Source organism: Myotis brandtii, unplaced genomic scaffold (genome assembly GCF_000412655.1).
Source record: "Myotis brandtii unplaced genomic scaffold, ASM41265v1 scaffold217, whole genome shotgun sequence".
In the NCBI taxonomy this organism is placed as follows: Eukaryota; Metazoa; Chordata; class Mammalia; order Chiroptera; family Vespertilionidae; genus Myotis; species Myotis brandtii.
In genome coordinates this window covers 2,316,541-2,335,641 of record NW_005358137.1, presented here as the reverse complement: position 1 = coordinate 2,335,641, position 19,101 = coordinate 2,316,541, and the positions used below count along the sequence as shown (strand labels likewise).

Here is a 19,101-nt window from a genome sequence, read left to right as displayed (position 1 = left end):
AAAGTCCTGGCCTGGAGGTCGCGGCGAGGTCAGCAGCTGATAGCGAAGTGTCTGATGCAGCCCCCCGGGTGGAGGCGGGTAACTTTAAAGGATGAAATGACGAGGTGACCAGGCCCCGCAGCGGTTCCTCCCGCAGTGCGGTCGGGGCTTGGTTTTGTCCGGGTTCCTGGAGCGGCGCCCCCACCTTGCTTCTGCTGTGCAGCGGCAGGGCGGGGCATGCTGGTGCAGGCCCACGTGGGGCAGTTTCTTTCAGTCCGAGTTGTCAGGATAGGCGACTTGCAGGTACTATACCCCCCACCACCCCCCGAACAAAACATGTTTTGTTATTTTTGAATTTGTGAACATTTAAAGAGTTGACAGTTTTACCTCGAACACCTGTGTGGGCACATCAGCAGGATTCTACAGTGAACACATGTTGCTACATTGGCTCCATTTGCGACATCCATCCCGTCATCTTTCCGTTTATCCCACATTCATCCATCCCTCCACCCACTAATCCCCCATCCACGTTTGAAAGATGAAGAAAATGTTGATAATGATGAAGAAGGAAGCTCCGGAGAAGGGAGAGGGAGTTAAGGTGGGAAAGCTCGAGGCGTCGCGGGTCGCCTTGGAGACGAGTGTGCTGTGCCTGCAGTGGTGGGTCTGTAACTAAGTAGCCAGAGAGAAAGGGTGAAAGGACTTCTCCATTGTTGACGGGCTTACACTTGATCCTGTTGGAAGGAGGTTCTGTTTGAAGCGGCATAACGGAGGCAGTTTGTGTGGAGCTCTCGCTGATCCCAGCGCTGGCACTGCAGTAGCATTTAATCCTCACTGTTCTCTGAGTAGGTGGTCTCATTACCCCCATTTTATGTATGAGCAAACTGAGGTACTGAGAGCAAGCGAATTGTCCCAGGTGTGAGGGCCTTGCAGTGAGAGCGAGTCAAACAAGGAGTCTAATTAATCCAAGGAGATTGGCTACAGCGGTGGTTCTTAAAGAGTGGTCCCTGACCATTGGGAACGTTTTAGAAATGCAAATTCTCAGGTGTTTGAGAACCACTGCTCTGAAGCCGGAGCTCTTCAACACAGAGCTGTGTGGAATAGAGGAGGTATACCAGGCAGGTAAGCCATATAGGAGGTCTTGGCAATGGCCCAGAGGTGACAGCTCAACAAAGGTGTGGGTTTGGGTGGTTCAGGCCTGGGAGGTGACAGTGTGCCTTGAAACTTCAAAAACAGCAAAGGCAACGCCTCTTGGAGAATCAGTTTTAACTGAAAATCTGGGAAGGGACAGCACTGTTTTATGTGAAGATGAGTTGAGTAGAGGGATGGTTATCCTCTGATAACCATCGTTCTGTTATCTATATCTGTGATATTCTGACTTTTATTTCATTTAGCGTAATATTCTCAAGAGTTCATCTAGGTTGTCACAAATGGCAGTATTTCATTTCTTTAAGAGGAATAGTATTCCATTTTACAAAATTTATTGCTCTAGTGAAGTAATTTGATCATTAAGTCTATTATTAATATAATAAATGTCTTCTAATTGGTTTTTAATGAAAAAGTTCATTGTTATAAATAAGCATGAGATGTGCAATAAGACATTAGATTTCAAAGACTCATTCAGCTTAATATGGCCTTTCATTGTACGTCACTAAAGGAGCTCCTCTTCCTTCCCATTTTCTCCTCTTTCTCACTTTGATTAGGGCACTTGGGTAGAGAACTCTGAGAATCACAGGAGTAGGTGTTGCAGCAAGAACTGAAAGAAGCAGTGGATGTAGAAACATTAGAATTAACTTAACAAATAGTTTATCCTTAGAAAATTATCTGCATACCTACTTATGGAACCATACTAGTGAATGAAACAGGATAAAATACTATCTTTAGGGAATTTACATTTTAGAGGGGAAAACAAAATAAGAAAATACATGCAGAACTTAGTGTTCAGTACTAAGGAGATATGAGAGCAGTAAAGGGAAATAGGAGGTGAGTGAGGATTCAACTTTAGGTAGCATGTTAGGGAAGGTGTCACTGAGAAATACCTAGGGGAGAGGCGGTGAGTCACGTGAATGTTAGGGTCAGGGGAACTTGCAGGCAGAGAGAATAGTAAGTGCACAGATACGTTTCAGACAGAAGGGGTCCAGTGTGGCTAGAGCAGAGTGAGTGGGAGGGTGAGGGGACGCGGTCACAGTCAAAGGGCTACATCTTGGAGAGGCCATCATAGGATTTGGGATTCTCTGTCAAGTGCACTGAGATACCAGGTGGAGAACTCAGGTAGGCAGCTGGGCATGCAAGTCTCAAGTTTAGATTTGGGCTAAAGATAGAAATTTGGGGGGTTAACACTCTGTAGATGGTATTGAAACCAGGAGGCTAGTGATGTAAGTGCTGGAGTGAGTGTAGATAGAAAAAGGAGGCTCAGGGATGGTGCCCTAGGGCATCAAGTGTTAAGAGAGCAGACCTAGTGGCCCAGTGCGGTGGGAGGAAAACCTGACGGTGGGATCGTAGAAGCTGAGCAAGGGGAGTACTTCAGGTGGAGGGAGTGGGGGACTATGTCAAGAGCTGCTGATGGCTAACTGTGAAGTAGGTTTGTACACTTCTTCCAGAGGGAGTGGGGAATTGCAGGAGCAGGGTCCCGGGAAGTGCGAGGTAATGGGGTCTGCTTAACAGAACTCTAAGCATGGTCACAGGAGAACAAGTAGAGTAAGAGTTCAGCGGAGGGAACTTGCTGAAGCTTTTTTCTTGCTGTTGTATTTTCTTTGTGAAATAGGAAGCAGCTGAGATCCAGGAGGGGGTGGCCTGTTCGAGAGTTGAGGCAAGAGGAGAGAATGTGTTAGAGCAAGTGATTCTCCAGGTGTGCACCGGGGCCCCTCAAGATTGTTTTGGGGCTCTGCAAGGTCAGAGCTATTTTCATGATAACACTAAGATGGTTTTTTGCCTTTTGCACACACATTCTCTCACAGGTGCATAGTGGAGTTTTCCAGATGTGTGATCTTACAACAGCAAGTATAACAGACAGATATGAGAATCCTGTCTTCTATTAGGCCAGACATTAAAAAGATCTGTAAAATTGTTAAAACAGTGCCATTCTTATCACGACCTTTTATTTTTTTCAAATACATTACACAACTTTATGGTAGGTCTGGGGAAATGCATTATTGATAATAAATGGTGCAATAATAATTTATCTTTAGCAATATAATTATATATGAAGAATGTAAGTGTGGATACTCCCAAAGCAACACCATCCTAGTCCCTAGAGTTTGGCTGATTGTACTTGCCTTCACACTGCTAGTTCAGGTAACACCACAACTGAACATCACTTTCTTCCTACTTTACAGTTCTCGGTGTTAATGATATTGGCAAGTTCATACAGAAAAATACAAGAAAAATGGCTTTTAAAAATTTATTGCTCTAGTAATTTGATCATTAAGTCTATTATCAGTATAATAAATGTCTGTCTTCTAATTGATGGTTTTTAATGAAAAAGTTCATTGTTACCTTTCAGAGAAAGTGCTGAGCACAGCGTCAGCCCATAACAGGCAGTTGGTATTACTCTCCCTTTCCCATAAGCAGTGTTCATATTTATAACAAGGGTCTTTCTACACAGCAGCAAAACCAAAGTGGTCAGTGTTTTTATTCACCCTCCCACCAAGAGAGGGACTGATCATGCCTGAAAGACCTCTTTTCTACGTTTAGGCTTTGGTGTTCATTTTAACTTGATTTTACTTAAAAAAAAATTTATTGGGGTAACATATCTTTAGCAATATAATTATATATGAAGAATGTAAGTGTGGATACTCCCAAAGCAACACCATCCTAGTCCCTAGAGTTTGGCTGATTGTACTTGCCTTCACACTGCTAGTTCAGGTAACACCACAACTGAACATCACTTTCTTCCTACTTTACAGTTCTCGGTGTTAATGATATTGGCAAGTTCATACAGAAAAATACAAGAAAAATGGCTTTTAAAAATTTATTGCTCTAGTAATTTGATCATTAAGTCTATTATCAGTATAATAAATGTCTGTCTTCTAATTGATGGTTTTTAATGAAAAAGTTCATTGTTACCTTTCAGAGAAAGTGCTGAGCACAGCGTCAGCCCATAACAGGCAGTTGGTATTACTCTCCCTTTCCCATAAGCAGTGTTCATATTTATAACAAGGGTCTTTCTACACAGCAGCAAAACCAAAGTGGTCAGTGTTTTTATTCACCCTCCCACCAAGAGAGGGACTGATCATGCCTGAAAGACCTCTTTTCTACGTTTAGGCTTTGGTGTTCATTTTAACTTGATTTTACTTAAAAAAAAATTTATTGGGGTAACATTGGTTAATAAGATTACATAACTTTCAGGTGTACAGCATTTGACACCTGTGTATTCTATGGTGTGCTCCCCATCTGAAGTGTAGTTTCCTTCTGTTAACCATATGTTTGACCCCCTTTATCCACTTCACAATCACCCCATACCACTTCTCCTGATAACCACCATTCTGTTATCTATATCTGTGATATTCTGACTTACTTCATTTAGCATAATATTCTCAAGAGTTCATCTATGTTGTCACAAATGGCAGTATTTCATTTCTTTAAGATGAATAGTATTCCATTTTACATATATACCACATCACCTTTGTCCAAGCATTCATCAGTGGATACTTAGGTTGTTTTCATGTCTTAGCTATTGTAAATAATGCTGCATTGAAAGTAGAGGCACATATATCTTAATGCAGAAGTATTTTCATATTTTTTGGATAAACACCCAGAAGAATAATTGCTGGATCATTTGATAGTTCTATTCTTAGTTTTTTTGAGGATTTTTTTTTGTTTTCTATAGTAACTGTACTAATTTACCTTCCCACCTACAGTATACAAGGGTTTCCTCTTCTCTATATCATCCAACATATATTTTTTGTCTTTTTTATAATAGGCATTCTTACAGGTGTGAGGTGATTTCTTTCTGCTTTATTTCACTTGCATTTGGGATCAAATTCAGAAAAACATTTCTGAGACCAATGTCCATAAATTTAGTGCCTATGTATTCTTCTATGTATTTTATTATTTCAGGTATTACATTCAAATCTTTAATCCATTTTGATTAATTTTGTGTATGGTATAAGATAGTTTAGTTTCTTTCATTCTTTTGCATATGGCTGTTCAGTTTTCCCAACACCATTTCTTTTTCCATTGTATATTCTTGGCTCCTTTGTCAAAAATTAGTAAAGGACCTGAATAGACACTTTTCCAAAGAGGACATACAGATGGCCAAAGACATATGAAAAGATGCTCAATGTTACTAATCATCAGAAAAATGCAAATTAAAACCACAGTGAGTTGTCACCTCACACTTATAAGAATGGCTATCCTATATAATAAAGGCCTAATATGCTAAGTGTCCAGTCATCTGGTCGGCCATTCAACCAATCAAAGCATAAAATGCTAATGATATGCTAAGGCTGCTCAACTTCTTGCTATAACATGCACTGACCACCAGGAGGTAGATGCTCCAACTAGTAGGTTAGCTTGCTGTTGGGGTCTGGCTGCTCAGGACTGAGCGAGATGGGCTGGACAGGCCTCGGAGCCCTCCCGCGGTCCCTCCCAGGCTGGCCAACATCCCGCATCCCACCTGAAGTGCATGAATTTCGTGCACCGGTCCTCTAGTGTGTGTGTGTGTGTGTGTGTGTGTGTGTCTGTCTGTCTGTCTGGGTCTATTTCTGGGCTCTCAGTTCTCTTCCATTGGTCTATGTATCTATGTTTCTGCACATACCATACTATTTTGATTATTATAGTTTCATAGTATTGTTTGAAGTCAGAAAGTGTGATACTTCCAGCTTTGTTAATTTGTCACAGGGTTACTTTGGCTATTTGGGGTCTTTTGTGGTTACATACAAATTTTTAAAAACGTTTATTCATGTGAAATGGGTTAAAAGGTACAAAACTTCCAGTTATAAAATAAATAAGTCATGGGTATATAATGGATAGTATGGTGAGTATAACTAATGATATTGTATTGCATACTTAAAAATTGCTAAGCGAGTAGATCTTAAAAGTTCTCACCACAATAACATTTTTGCAACTATCATTTTGCAGTATGGCCGTTAGGTAATTTAAACCATCCTCCTGAGCCCTAAAGTTGGTTTTAAAGTGGATTTTGCATGTTTTGATTTCCTTGTGCATATTATTTTTAGTTTTAATGGGCTTATTTAAACTAGTTTTGTAAACACTGCTTACTACTGTCTTTTCTCATTTTTTTCAGTAACTTGGATCCACTTACAGAAACTGTATCCTTTTTTTAAAAAAAAAAAAGTTAAATGAAGGCTTACTAAAAGGAAAATAGAGAAACAAAGGAAAAAAATAGACTAGTACTGAAAAACTTTAAAACCTTTAGATCTGGAAACATCATAAACAACATTGTAAGCAATTTAAATAAACTGGGAAGATTTGTCTTAAACCTGCCTAACAAGTTGCTAATATAGTGACCTCATAAATCTGTAACAATACAGCTACCCTGCCCAGCTTCCCCTCAGTAGTATGGGTGTACACAACAGAAAGTAGTGAGTTCAGCAAGATGGGTTATTTCTGTGTGTTCTGAATGAAGTCTGGAAATGAGCAGTCTAGGGCAGGTGGTGGTTCCATGTAGTCACCAGTGACCAGGTTCTGCACTTGAACCACTCTGCCATTCCCAGGGTGGCCTTGGCCTTCCTATTCCATGGCTGCCAGAGCAGACAGCATCACATCCATGTTGCTGGCAGAAGGATCAACAGAGGGGAAGGTAAAAATATTGTTCGCTGTATCTCGTTGATCAGCACCTGCCTCACTTACGTAGCTGTAAGAATCCCAGAATGTGCCTACTTTAAATTGGGGCTTATTACTAAAGTGAAGAGAGGATTTGGGGTAACAATGAGCAGTATCTATCTGGATTATGTTGCACTAACAGACAACCCCCACATCCCGAGTGGCTTAAAACACAAAGTTGGATTTCTGGATTATCCATGTCCATTGCCGGGGGGGGGGGGGGATATTAACTGATAATTCAGTATAAGAGGCTAGTGAACATATTAGTTCAGTCTTACCAGTCAGAAGACGTGAATTACAACCAAAATAAAATGTGATGTTTTACTTATCAAAATATCTAGAATTAAAAAAAGATAAAACTCAGTGCTGATGAGGGTGAGGTTATAGGAACATTCTCATAAATTGCTAGTGATGGTATAAACTGCAAGAATTTTTTGGAAGTCACTTTAGCAGTGTAATTTATTTTATTTTATTGATTTCAGAGAGGAAGGGAGAGAAACATCAATGATGAGAGAGAATCATTGACTGGCTGCCTCCTGCATGCCCCACACTGGGGATCGAGCCCTCAATCCTGGCATGTGCCCTTGACCCAAATCAAACCCGGGACCCTTCAGTCCACAGGCCGATGCTCTATCCATTGAGCCAAACCGGCTAGGGTGGCAATGTAATTCTTAGTAATTCCAATTCCTAGAAGCAGAAAATAATAAGCAACAGAGGCAGTTATGTCAGGGCATGACAAACTAAGGTGCAAGAGCGAAGTTTGCACACTGCCTGTTTTTATAAATAGTTTTACTGGGACACAGATATACTGAGTAATTTTCTATTACATATGGTCTTTTCCATGGCCTTCACAGTTTGAGTAGTTGCAACAGAGACCATATGGACCACACAGCCTAGAATATTTACTATCTGGCCCTTTACAGAAAATGTTTGTTAACCCCTTAGTTATGTCATTACAAAAATATTTATTGCTGTTATTAAAAATTGGGGATAACATTCATTCACAACGATAAGGAAATGACTAAATAAATTAATCTCTATTCATAAAGTATTTTAAAAAGTTTGAGAATGTGGAAACAACCCAAACATCCACTGTCAAGAGATAGTATATTTAAATTGTCTTTTCACACAGTGGAACACTATACAGCAGTAAAAACTAATGGTAGGTAGTTTTACTATTTTTAGTTTTAATGGGCTACGTATCAAAAACAGAGTTGAGTGGAAAAACCAAAAACAGAGACTCTGAAGTTTTCATTTATATTTTAAAAACTATGACCTATTAAAGACCTTTCCATGTTTAAAAATAGTAAAAGGATTTTGAAGAATTTTGAATGACACAAATTTTCACCATAAAATAAGGGAAGTATTAGGATGCATATCAACTTAACGTGGTTTCCAGTTACCTGAAAAGTTTACAGTAAAAGTCTCATAATCTAGGTGAAGCCATATTTGAAAGGCACCTACCAACTCCTAGTGGTTGATGAGTGGGCACATTGGAGGAGACAGTTATGGTGTGTTTTAAGGCTGCATGGTAGGAAGACTGACTGGCCTGTCATTTTAGGGGTTAAGTTTGAAGAGTATTGAAAATAAAGCTTGTCCTTCAGAGGAGAGTTTGAAGAATTTACTAAACACGTTTTCCAGGAACTTAAAATATATATATGATCGATGATGTCCCTTCATGGAATTGTATCAGCAAGCTGACATTAAGGAGAAATAAACAGTTTATTATAGAGAAGAAATTTCTCATCCAAAAATATAGAAATCTGTACACCTCTGCCACAATTGATACACATGAACTGTACAAATTTACACCAGTTCATAATGTACCAAATAAAAAACTACAAAGTACTTCGTTTTAAAGTTACTTTCACAGTCTCTTAGTTGAAGCTAAAGTAGTCATTAATTTTCCAGTGCAATTATGGAAAAATAAACATACTGAGCATCTATGTATGAAGTGCCAGGGATACAGTAAACATTACTCATAGTTTTAAGGGGAGACAGATTGTAAACAAATAAGAATATCCGGTGAGGCTAAGTGCGATACAGAGATTTAGATACAATGAGTCATCGTTCAGTTTTCTGTTAGATGGTGTGGTTTCCATTCACATTTGAGGTGGTATGTTCAGGTACATTGTTAAAAAATTAGTGCTAATCTAAATATTTCCTGTAATGATATGATTATAGAAAACATACATATATAGAGCTGGGGATAAAGCAACAACATACTTATTAAGGGGAACTTTATCCCTTTTATGAAGAACTTGTTACTGCCCGTCATTCTTCACACTCCTTAACAAGACTCTAGTATGGGATTCCTTTTTATTTACAGTATCTTGCCCATTGGCCAGAGTATTTCATTGTTGCAGAGGCACCTGGTGGAGAGTTAATGGGCTATAGTAAGTATAATGCCACCAGTACTGTTTTGGATAGGAGTTAAGATTTTAATATGGGTTTAAACTGGTTTAGAATGATAAAGAATTGAAAGTATAATCACGATGTCTATAATTTCTTTCCTTTTAACCATTAGAAACTCAGTGATCCCTTCTACGTTAGGCATTGTGCTAGGTCCAGCTGTTACAGCAGTGAACCAACCAAACAGGGTCTCAGTCTTCTTGGATCTTTCAAACTATATATATGTTAAGTTTCTACATAGTTTATTTGGTACATAATACAAGGATTGTAGCATCTTCATTGAGTAGCATTATTAACAAAAACTTAGCTATTGATTGTCTCAGTTATGTATACATATACACATACCCACACATATACCTATGTGAAATATAGATATTTTTAAAAATACACATTCTGATTCTGTGTTCAAAATTAGTTGTTTTTAGTATATCATTCCTTTAAAAAAAACTTTCTAATTCTGATTCTACAACTAGATTTAGCATGACATTTATAAGTGAAATTCAGATAAAAGCACTATTAACCATTAAGTAGATGACTTTAAGATTTAAAAACTAAAGGTTTGTCATTAGTTTCCTTTATAATAAAAATGTACCAAACAGTAATTCTATATTTATGTGTAAACCCCTGTGTTTATTAATGAATGCAATCTTTTGTTGGCAGTTATGGGTAAAGCAGAAGGCTCAGTTGCTAGGGAAGAATGGCATGGGCATGTCACAGCTCTGTCTGTTGCCCAGAATTTCCACGCCTTGGTTTGGCTGCTAAACTTATGGAGTTATTAGAGGAAATCTCAGAAAGGTGAGGTCCTATTTTTCTAATAATTTATGAACCCTGATCATTTGATTTTTCTCTGTGAACATTTATAAGACTTTTTCCCTTTAGGCTGAGTAAATATAATGCATTACAACTTACAGAAGTTTCATTTTTAGCCTCCAGTAGCCCTTACAACAATTCTGTAACATATTCAGAATGGCATTGTCCCTATTTTGCCACTGAGGAACATTAAAGCAAAATAAGTGACTTGCCACAGGCTTACAAGCTGGGTAATTCGTGGAATCAAATACTAGCCCTCAAAGTTTGTTTGTTTTTTTTACTACTCTTGCCACTATGGGAGATATTCCCATATTCTTTGTTAACATTGCCCTTGGCATCATAATGATTTTTTCACAGTGCCCTTGACCAAACGGAAAACAGTTTAGTCTTAAGCAGTTATGCCCTGATTAATAAGTATTTATGGCCTAACAACCTAGTAGCTATTTAGAAAAAAAGTAAACTGAAAGAAAAAATATTTTTATTTCATTGTTAAATAATTGTGGTTATCGACTAATGAGATGTGTGCTCTTGTTGGGTATTGTATTCCTTTTCAAACCCTGGAAATGGATTGATACAACCACCCGCATTCCTGTTTCACATTGGTTTTCATGTGGTACTTTATTTTTTTAATCATAGGAACTGCCCAAAATCTGGCCTCATAAAGGTAGTCATCAAAAGGGATGTAACATGATATAATGTTGTATTCTCGATTACATCAAAATAGTGGTTTGTTAGTGTCTGATATGTAAGGTTTGTCTGTGTTTTCGAACATTTGAAATACCCTGCAGCACCTCTGAGTTTTGGGCACACTGGGGCGCCCTGGAGCAGTTTGGGGAACTGCCAACATTATGGCTTTTTAAAAAAGACCTATTGTATATGTTAAACATCCTCATTAAGTGAGATGAAAGTAATAGAGTAAAGAGAAAACCCTTCCTGCCAGCCCATTCTAGAATAGATATGAGATGTGTGTATAAAGTTTAACCAGTTGCCAAGCTGCCATTTTTTCCTTTACTCTAAATACTTAAAAGTATATAGGAAAGGGAATAGCTGCTGAGAAGCACTCGAGGCTTTACACTTAATTAACGGAATTAATAAATATAAGTTTTAAAATAACCCAGGCTTAAAAATGCTCCTAGCCGAAGTGGTGGCAAGAGGAACTCGAGCTCATTCAGAGAAGAGAGGAAATGGTGTTAGCCAAAAAGGAAATGAACTCTAGTCTTTAAGAATACCTAAGATTTAAGTAATCTTTATTTGTATGGATGTGTGTGTATATACCAATATCCATCCATACATCTATACATGTGTATACATGTATACATTAAAAATAGAAACAGTATGTAACTTCAAAACAAACAAGTAGGGAAAAAACAGAATGACAAATCATTTTAAAAGAAAGAAAAAGGAAATTAAAATGACAAAATAAATAAAAAGCATGAATTAAGATGATAGCTGTGAATCAAATATTTTCACTAATTACAACAGTAAACGTCAATAGATTAATGAGTCCAATTAAAAGGACATTATGCTAAGTGAAATAAGCTAGTTACAGAAAGACAAATACTGCATGATCCCACTTACATGAGGTATCTAAAATAAATTCATAGAATCAAAGAGTGGAATGGTGGTGGCCAAGGGCTGGGTGTATGGGGAAGTAGGGAGTTAATAATCAGCATAAAGTTTCAGTTAAACAAGATGAAAAAGCTCGAGTCTGCTATACAGCATTGTACCTGTAGTCAGCAATAATGTATTGTACGTTTACAATTTATTAAGATCTCATGTTGTGTTATGAAAAAAAATTGAAAAGTAAAATAAAATTGAAAAAAAAGGAGACTGTTAGGACTATTTACAAGAAATATATGTAAAGATTAGATATAGAAAGATTGAAAGTAATTTTTAAAATTATAAAAATTCTAATCAAGACAGTTGGTATACTTAAATGAACAGTTGTCACAGTATAGTTCAATAATTACCAGCTTAAAAAGAGTCATTGCATATTGATAAAAGATTTAGTCCATCAGGAAGATGTAATAAAAAAATTTACATACTCAATGATATATTCAATGTAAAAATGCACCACTTGGCAAAACTATACTAAGAAATAGACAAATCATCACCATAATGGGAGATGTGTCTTTCTAATTACTAGGCCAATCAGACAAATTAAGGATATAGAACAGGGGTCAACAAATTTTTTCTGGGCCAAATAGTAAATATTTAGGCGTTGTGGGCTACCTAAGGTCTCTACTATGTGTTTGTGTGTGTGTGTATGTAACAATCCTTTAAAATTATAAAAAACATTCTTAGTTCGAGAGCAACAAAAAATAAGTTGTGAGCTGACCTCTGACTTCAAGAATTTCAATCAGCCAAAAATCTTTCCACATAGAATACTGGCTTTTCTGGCAAAAATTTTTACCATTCTAATTAAGAAATAATGACTGTAAGTTCACTTTTCCACAAAGAGGGAACATTCTTCAACTTCTTTTTTTTAAGGCTAGGATAACCCTGATAATAAAATCTGACAAGAATTAGAAAGGAAATTTGAGGGAAATCTCATTATACATGCAGAAATCCCAGTAAAATCTTAGTAAAATGGATTCAGCAATTCATAAAGAGGATGCTATATCAAGGGAAGGTTATTTTTAACATTAGAAAATCTGTAAGTATATTCCACCACTGTAATAGATTAAAGGAGAACTATTATTTAAGTAAATGCAAAAAATGCATTGATAAAATTCAGTATTCATTCGTGATTAAAAACTTGATCAAACTAGGAAATAGGAGAGAACTTCCTTAAACTGAAAAGAGTATCTGCGAAAAACCTGTGGTAAATATTGGTGGTGATGCATGCTTTCCTTTTAAAATCTTGGACAAGATAAAGACACCTATAGTTAGCCCCTCTTTAGTAATATATTGGAAATACTAGACAGCACCAGTAAACCAAGAAAAAATAAGAGGATTGGAAAAAACAAACTTACTTTGCAAAGATAAGATTGGGCAGATAGGAAACTCATTAAGAAGCTACAAGTAAATGTTTAGACCAGTGATTTTCAACCTTTTTCATTTCGTGGCACACATTAACTACTAAAATTCTGTGGCACACCAAAATAATTTTGCCGATCTGACAAAAAAAGTGTGATTTTGATTCATTTACACCAGATGGCTATAGTTGTGTTGGCTGTTGTTTTTTGACAAGTGCATTTTGATGCCACTGCAAATGGCATCTTTTTCTAAATCTTATCATTTGTATAGAAATCAACTGAACTTTATACTGATGTTAAAAATGGCACACTGGTGTGCTCAAAGAATTTTTAAAACATGCAATACCTGACTTTTAGGGACACTAACATCTTTTCCCCAGTGGTTCTCAACCTTCCTAATGCTGCGACCCTTTAATATAGTTCCTCATGTTGTGGTGACCCCCAATTTCATTGTTACAAATTGAACATAATTAAAGCATAGTGATTAATCACAAAAACAGTATGTAATTATATATGTGTTTTCTGATGGTCTTAGGCGACCCCTGTGAAAGGGTCGTTTGACCCCCAAAGGGGTCGCGACCCACAGGTTGAAACGCTCTATACGTTTCAGAATCAATGTAAGTCCCACAAAAAATACCTGAGATTTTTACTGCAATTACATGGGCTCTTGAACCAATTACCAGTTTACTATATTAATTCCTTTATGCACTGTGGTTTATCTCTGCATTTAGATCAGTGGTTTCCAACCTTTTTTTGGCCATACCCCACCTAAGCATCTCTAAAATCCTGATGCCCCTTCTGTGACATATAATTCTTATTATATTAAAAGTGAACTCTAAAGGCCATTAACTTGCATCCATGAAAGAAAAATAAAAGAACAAACGGACAGTTGAAGTACTGAGGAAGAAATCACTAAGAAATTGTTAAAAAAATATGAAGTGATATTAAAAAATAGTAAAGTTTCAAAACATAATAGAGAACTGAAATGCATAAATGTCACAATATATATTTATATACTGTATATGAGGACCCTAGAACCATAAAAAATGCAAAAAATTCAGTGTTAATAACTCATTCTCGAATTGCCTTCCTTAAAAATCAAATTGCCCCATGTTGGGAACCACTTATTTAGATGGATCATCTTTAATGTTTCTCAAAGTTTTATCAACTTTAGAGATCTTGCAGCTTTTGTTAGATTTTTTTCCCTAAAGGTTTAGTGCAGCGGTTCTCAACCTGTGGGTCGCGACCCCTTCACAGGGGTCGCCTAAGACCATCAGAAAACACATATATAATTACATACTGTTTTTGTGATTAATCACTATGCTTTAATTATGTTCAATTTGTAACAATGAAACTGGGGGTCACCACAACATGAGGAACTGTATTAAAGGGCCGCGGCATTAGGAGGGTTGAGAATCACTGGTATAGAGGAATGGTTAAGAGCCTAAAAGAGACAATATATTCCTGAACAACAAAATGGGTGGATTTGCCCCTTTAGATATCATAGATATTAACCTGTAATGAGTAAGACTCACGTGTGTTCGGGCTGGAGTAAAGCTGTAATGAGTGAGACTGTGTTCGGACTGGTGTAGTTGTCTAGAGCAGTGGAACAGAATTTGAGAAACAGATCCAGGAATACATGAATTTTTACATACCTCAGAGGAGGCAGTTGTCTTGAGTGATGAAAGGATACACTTTTCAGTGAAAAGTGGTGGCACAATAGGATATCCATATGGGGAAAAAAATCTTCCCAGATTGCCATCTTACTATATACAAATCAGTTCCACATTTGTTAAAAACCTAGATGTGAAAAGCAAAATTAACAAGCCCTTTGAAGTTAATACAGGAGAGCGTCTCCCTAAGCTCAAGGTAGAAAAGAACTTCTGAAACAAGCCATAAAAAATGCTAACTGTAAAGGAAAAGTTCATATACAGTAGTCCTCGGGCTAAGTCGGAGATTGGTTCCTACGGCACCTCATAACGTGATTTTCGCCATAAGTCGGAACTCACCTACATAAGCACCTACGTCACTCACATGGAGCACATACACAGCAGTAATGAAGTGAAACAGTAAAAAAAATTTAAAAGATAACAATTCCTGACCTTGTGGCAAATAAATAAAAAACATAAAGCACATATGTACATACGTCAAAATGACGACTTTTTTTTTAATAAATGGGAGATGGCGATGTAACCACGAAACGACGTACGTCAAGTCCGACGTAACCCGAGGACTGTCTGTATTCAAGTTCATTGAAGTGAAGTAATTTTGTTCATCAAAAAATACATAAAGATAATGACAAGACTAGCCACAAACTGGAAAAAGATAGCAAATTGGAAAAAAGATGTTATATCCTTTACACAAAGATTTGTTACATCCTTTACACAATGTTGAATATCCAGCATACCAAACTATAGCATAGGGGAGGAAAAAGAAAAATGTTTCAGAGACCAATAGAGACTTCAGAACCAGAAATCTAAATGGCTAGCAAAAATATATTCAGCCTTGTTAGTAATCCAAAATGTCAATTAATATCCCTGAGGTATTATTATACTGTAAGATTTTCAAGCAAAATGTCTGATGCAAAAAGCCTTGGTAGTATGGTACTGGAGTCTTACCCATTTCTGTGGGAGTTTAAGGGGCACAGTAAGTTGAGAAACAGACATTATTTAACAAGTTGAAGAAGTGTGCACCCCGACGAGCCAGCAATAGACTTGAGTATTGTATGACTAACTGGTAAAATGGGCATGTCAATTACTATGACATAAAACACACAGTAATTTTTTAAGCCAGTTAGCAGAATTGTGGAAAAAATGTTTTAAATTTTATATTTTAAGAAAATATGTACTATAGGTTTTGAAATTAGTATGCAGACAGAAAGTTATCTTTTTATACAGTGAAATAGTTGTTATAAATCCTCAGCAATATATTTTTTTAAATTGATTTATGATGTAATCACCTGCAAGGTCCTATTACTGCCATTCTATTAAAAGTAGTCAAAGTAAAAGCAAGTATTGTTTTTAAAAATACATGTATCTATTTTTTTCCTATGGTTTCTCTCGTGGTAACATTTTCCTTTCTTTTTAAAAAAAGAAAAGGTGGATTTTTTTTGTTGATCTCTTTGTAAGAGTATCTAACCAAGTTGCAGTCAACATGTACAAGCAGCTGGGCTACAGTGTATACAGGACGGTCATAGAGTACTATTCAGCCAGCAACGGGGAGCCCGACGAGGATGCTTATGGTAAGCTGTCTTTGGCAAAATCCCAAAGAGGAAGCTGAACATTTACATTCATTCTACAGACTGAAATACCTAATTATTTTAATAAACTTAAAAGAATCATATTTGTTGGACTTATTATTTTAAATTCAATATATATTTAAATTTCCTTTAACCTGCTTTTAGGAACCTACCACTAATTAGCTTATATTAACTAACCAATGACTAGTTACTATGTTATTGTCTTACTACGTTACTTTACTAAGATTCTGTCAAAAGAACATTTGTATGAAGAGCTGAATCCCAGTTGGGCTTTGGTTATTACCCTCTGGTTACTGGTGGTTGAGTCTCACTTGTATAAAGACATTTCCCTTAGATCAGTGGTTCTCAACCTTCCTAATGCCATGACCCTTTAATACAGTTCCTCATGTTGTGATGACCCCCAATTTCATTGTTACAAATTGAACATAATTAAAGCATAGTGATTAATCACAAAAACAATATGTAATTATATATGTGTTTTCCGATGGTCTTAGGCGACCCCTGTGAAAGGGTCGTTCGACCCCCAAAGGGGTCGCAACCCACAGGTTGAGAACCGCTGCCTTAGATTATGGTGAAAGGGGAGATAAGGGGCAAAACCTCTTATAGGAACTTTTCCTGTACACTTTAAATTTAATATAAAGTTATTGAAATTTGGGTACTTTAATTAAATTTTGTTTCCTAACAGATATGAGGAAAGCACTTTCCAGGGACACTGAGAAGAAATCCATCATACCATTACCTCATCCTGTGAGACCTGAAGACATTGAATAACCATGGGCAGTGGTTCTTAGGTTGATGCTCCAGATATTTTATGGACAATATTATTTTCATTGGATGGCATTAGAGTTCTGTTAGAGAAAAGTGCTCATTTAGATCTTAAAGACTTCAAGAAAATGTTTTAAATTTTACTGTTTCCAGGTAGCAACATCATACCTACTGAAGCTGTCCATTGTAATAAAATTCAATCAGAAAGGCAGCTAAGTCAGATGGAAACATTCTATCAGAGTTCATAATATTCACTATATGCTAGGGGGAAAAAAGCCCCAATCTCCTCATAAATTCTATGCCTGAGAACCACTGCTGCATATATATATATTTTTTTTATTTTGTATTGAACTATTGATTGAAGCTTTAAAACCATATATGAAATGTTAAATCTAAGATGTATAATAAAGTGCACTGTTGACTCTATAAATGTTTTTTGGAAGTTTATAAAACTAAAGATTGAGAAAGCATCATTTAGGATATGATGCTTATTTATTTATATATAAAACATTTTTAAAATGCATACTTGAAACAGTTCCTGACCAGCATACTTAAGCTTCCTTATTTCAAAATAAATTCTTCACAGTTATTGTTTTCATACTGTTCTAGATCCTTTCCGTATCTCATATATATTTTGCTTAAATCATGCCTTTCAAATTATAAAAAGATGTTGAGGTTTATTTAAAGGGGAAAAAGAACCTAAATCCTAAAGGCCATGTAACTAGATCATAGGCCAACAACATACTTTCATGTGTAGTTTTCATCACCTGTAATATCTGAAAACATGGAGTAAAAGAAGTAAAGAAAATCCCACAGAAATGATTACTAAAAAGCTGTTACTTTTGAAAGGACTTACTTTGGTAGTGTTGAAAGAGTGAACAAGAAATGAATCCTTTATGTTCTACCGTTAGAGAATAACTTTTTCCTTCATGCATTACACTCTGGTACTTCCCAGGAAGTGTTGACTTTGCATTGATCAGATTTTTTTTTCTTATGCATACATGCAACATAAACATAATTTTAGCAAGACTCTATGATCAGTCACTTTTATTAGCATTTTGGCCTGTTTTCATCTCACCCTTTGACACTGTGCACTTTGCCAAAGGATATTAAAATCACAAATACTCCTCACTGGGTAGGCCAGGGGTGGGCAAACTTTTTGACTCGAGGGCCACAATGGGTTCTTAAACTGGACCGGAGGGCCGGAACAAAAGCATGGATGGAGTGTTTGTGTGAACTAATATAAATTCAAAGTAAACATCATTACATAAAAGGGTACGGTCTTTTTTTTTTTTAGTTTTATTCATTTCAAACGGGCCGTAGTTTGCCCACGGCTGGACTAGGCAGACCTCACTACTCAATAGTCAGATCCTGATACCCAACAGCTGATACTGGTCCAATGAACCAGTGAGACTGAAAACAGTTGCCTTTTATCCTAACAGTCCTATTTTATTCTGCCCTTAAAAAATCACAAACTATCTTATTTCCAAGATACAATTTAGTAACATTAACTAGCTTTTATTCCTGTGGGTAACATATTTGCAAACTTAATAAATTTGCAGATAATAAATTTGCTAATTCTCCTTATAAGTGAAAAACAGTCTTAGAGATAAATAGTTCTATAACCTGGGCAGTCAACAGAGCAAAAAAAGATAGGCTTAAGAAATATACGCCAAGTTAAAGGAAACAATTTCAGATCAGTTAATTAAGGCAATTATTTTTTGCTTGAGAATGTGAGCAATGTATCATCCAAATGCTATTATTATTCTCCTTGTGCTATTAAGTTTCATTGAGCTTAGTAGGACAGTGAGAGATACTTACTGGTACTCTAGGTAGAAATGACTCCCTCGTCCAGCGAGTTTGGGGAACATGCCAGCATTGTTGCTGTTAATTCATATATATATGGTAGCATATCAAAGGCTCTGAGCAGCCTATAAAGAGATTTAGTTAATAAGGCTTAACCCTTAATCTAGGGTTTCCCAAACTTGAGTATGGGATATTGTTTTTCATGGCACACCTATTACTGTTTTTAAACAAGCCATTACAGAGTTCAACCAGTCCGGGAAATTGATTAGGGCATAACTAGAATTTGACTAATATGTTCTTGGTAAAAAA

At 36.6% G+C, this 19,101-nt stretch overlaps 1 protein-coding gene and 1 long non-coding RNA gene across 2 annotated transcripts; both read left to right on the top strand.

The window, feature by feature from the left end:
- Positions 1-6: 6 nt before the first annotated feature.
- On the top strand, positions 7-3,343 carry LOC106726046. The gene is made up of 2 exons (XR_001362059.1): positions 7-2,824; positions 2,934-3,343. It is a non-coding gene; the product is annotated as an uncharacterized LOC106726046 (long non-coding RNA).
- A 2,598-nt stretch (positions 3,344-5,941) lies between these two features.
- On the top strand, positions 5,942-17,412 carry NAA20 (N(alpha)-acetyltransferase 20, NatB catalytic subunit). Its single transcript, XM_014539473.1, is given in 8 exon segments — positions 5,942-5,953; positions 6,180-6,248; positions 9,068-9,158; positions 9,835-9,900; positions 9,903-9,969; positions 16,056-16,065; positions 16,068-16,203; positions 16,907-17,412. Coding segments are annotated over 8 exon segments (537 nt in total). The 3' UTR covers positions 16,993-17,412.
- Positions 17,413-19,101: the final 1,689 nt, after the last annotated feature.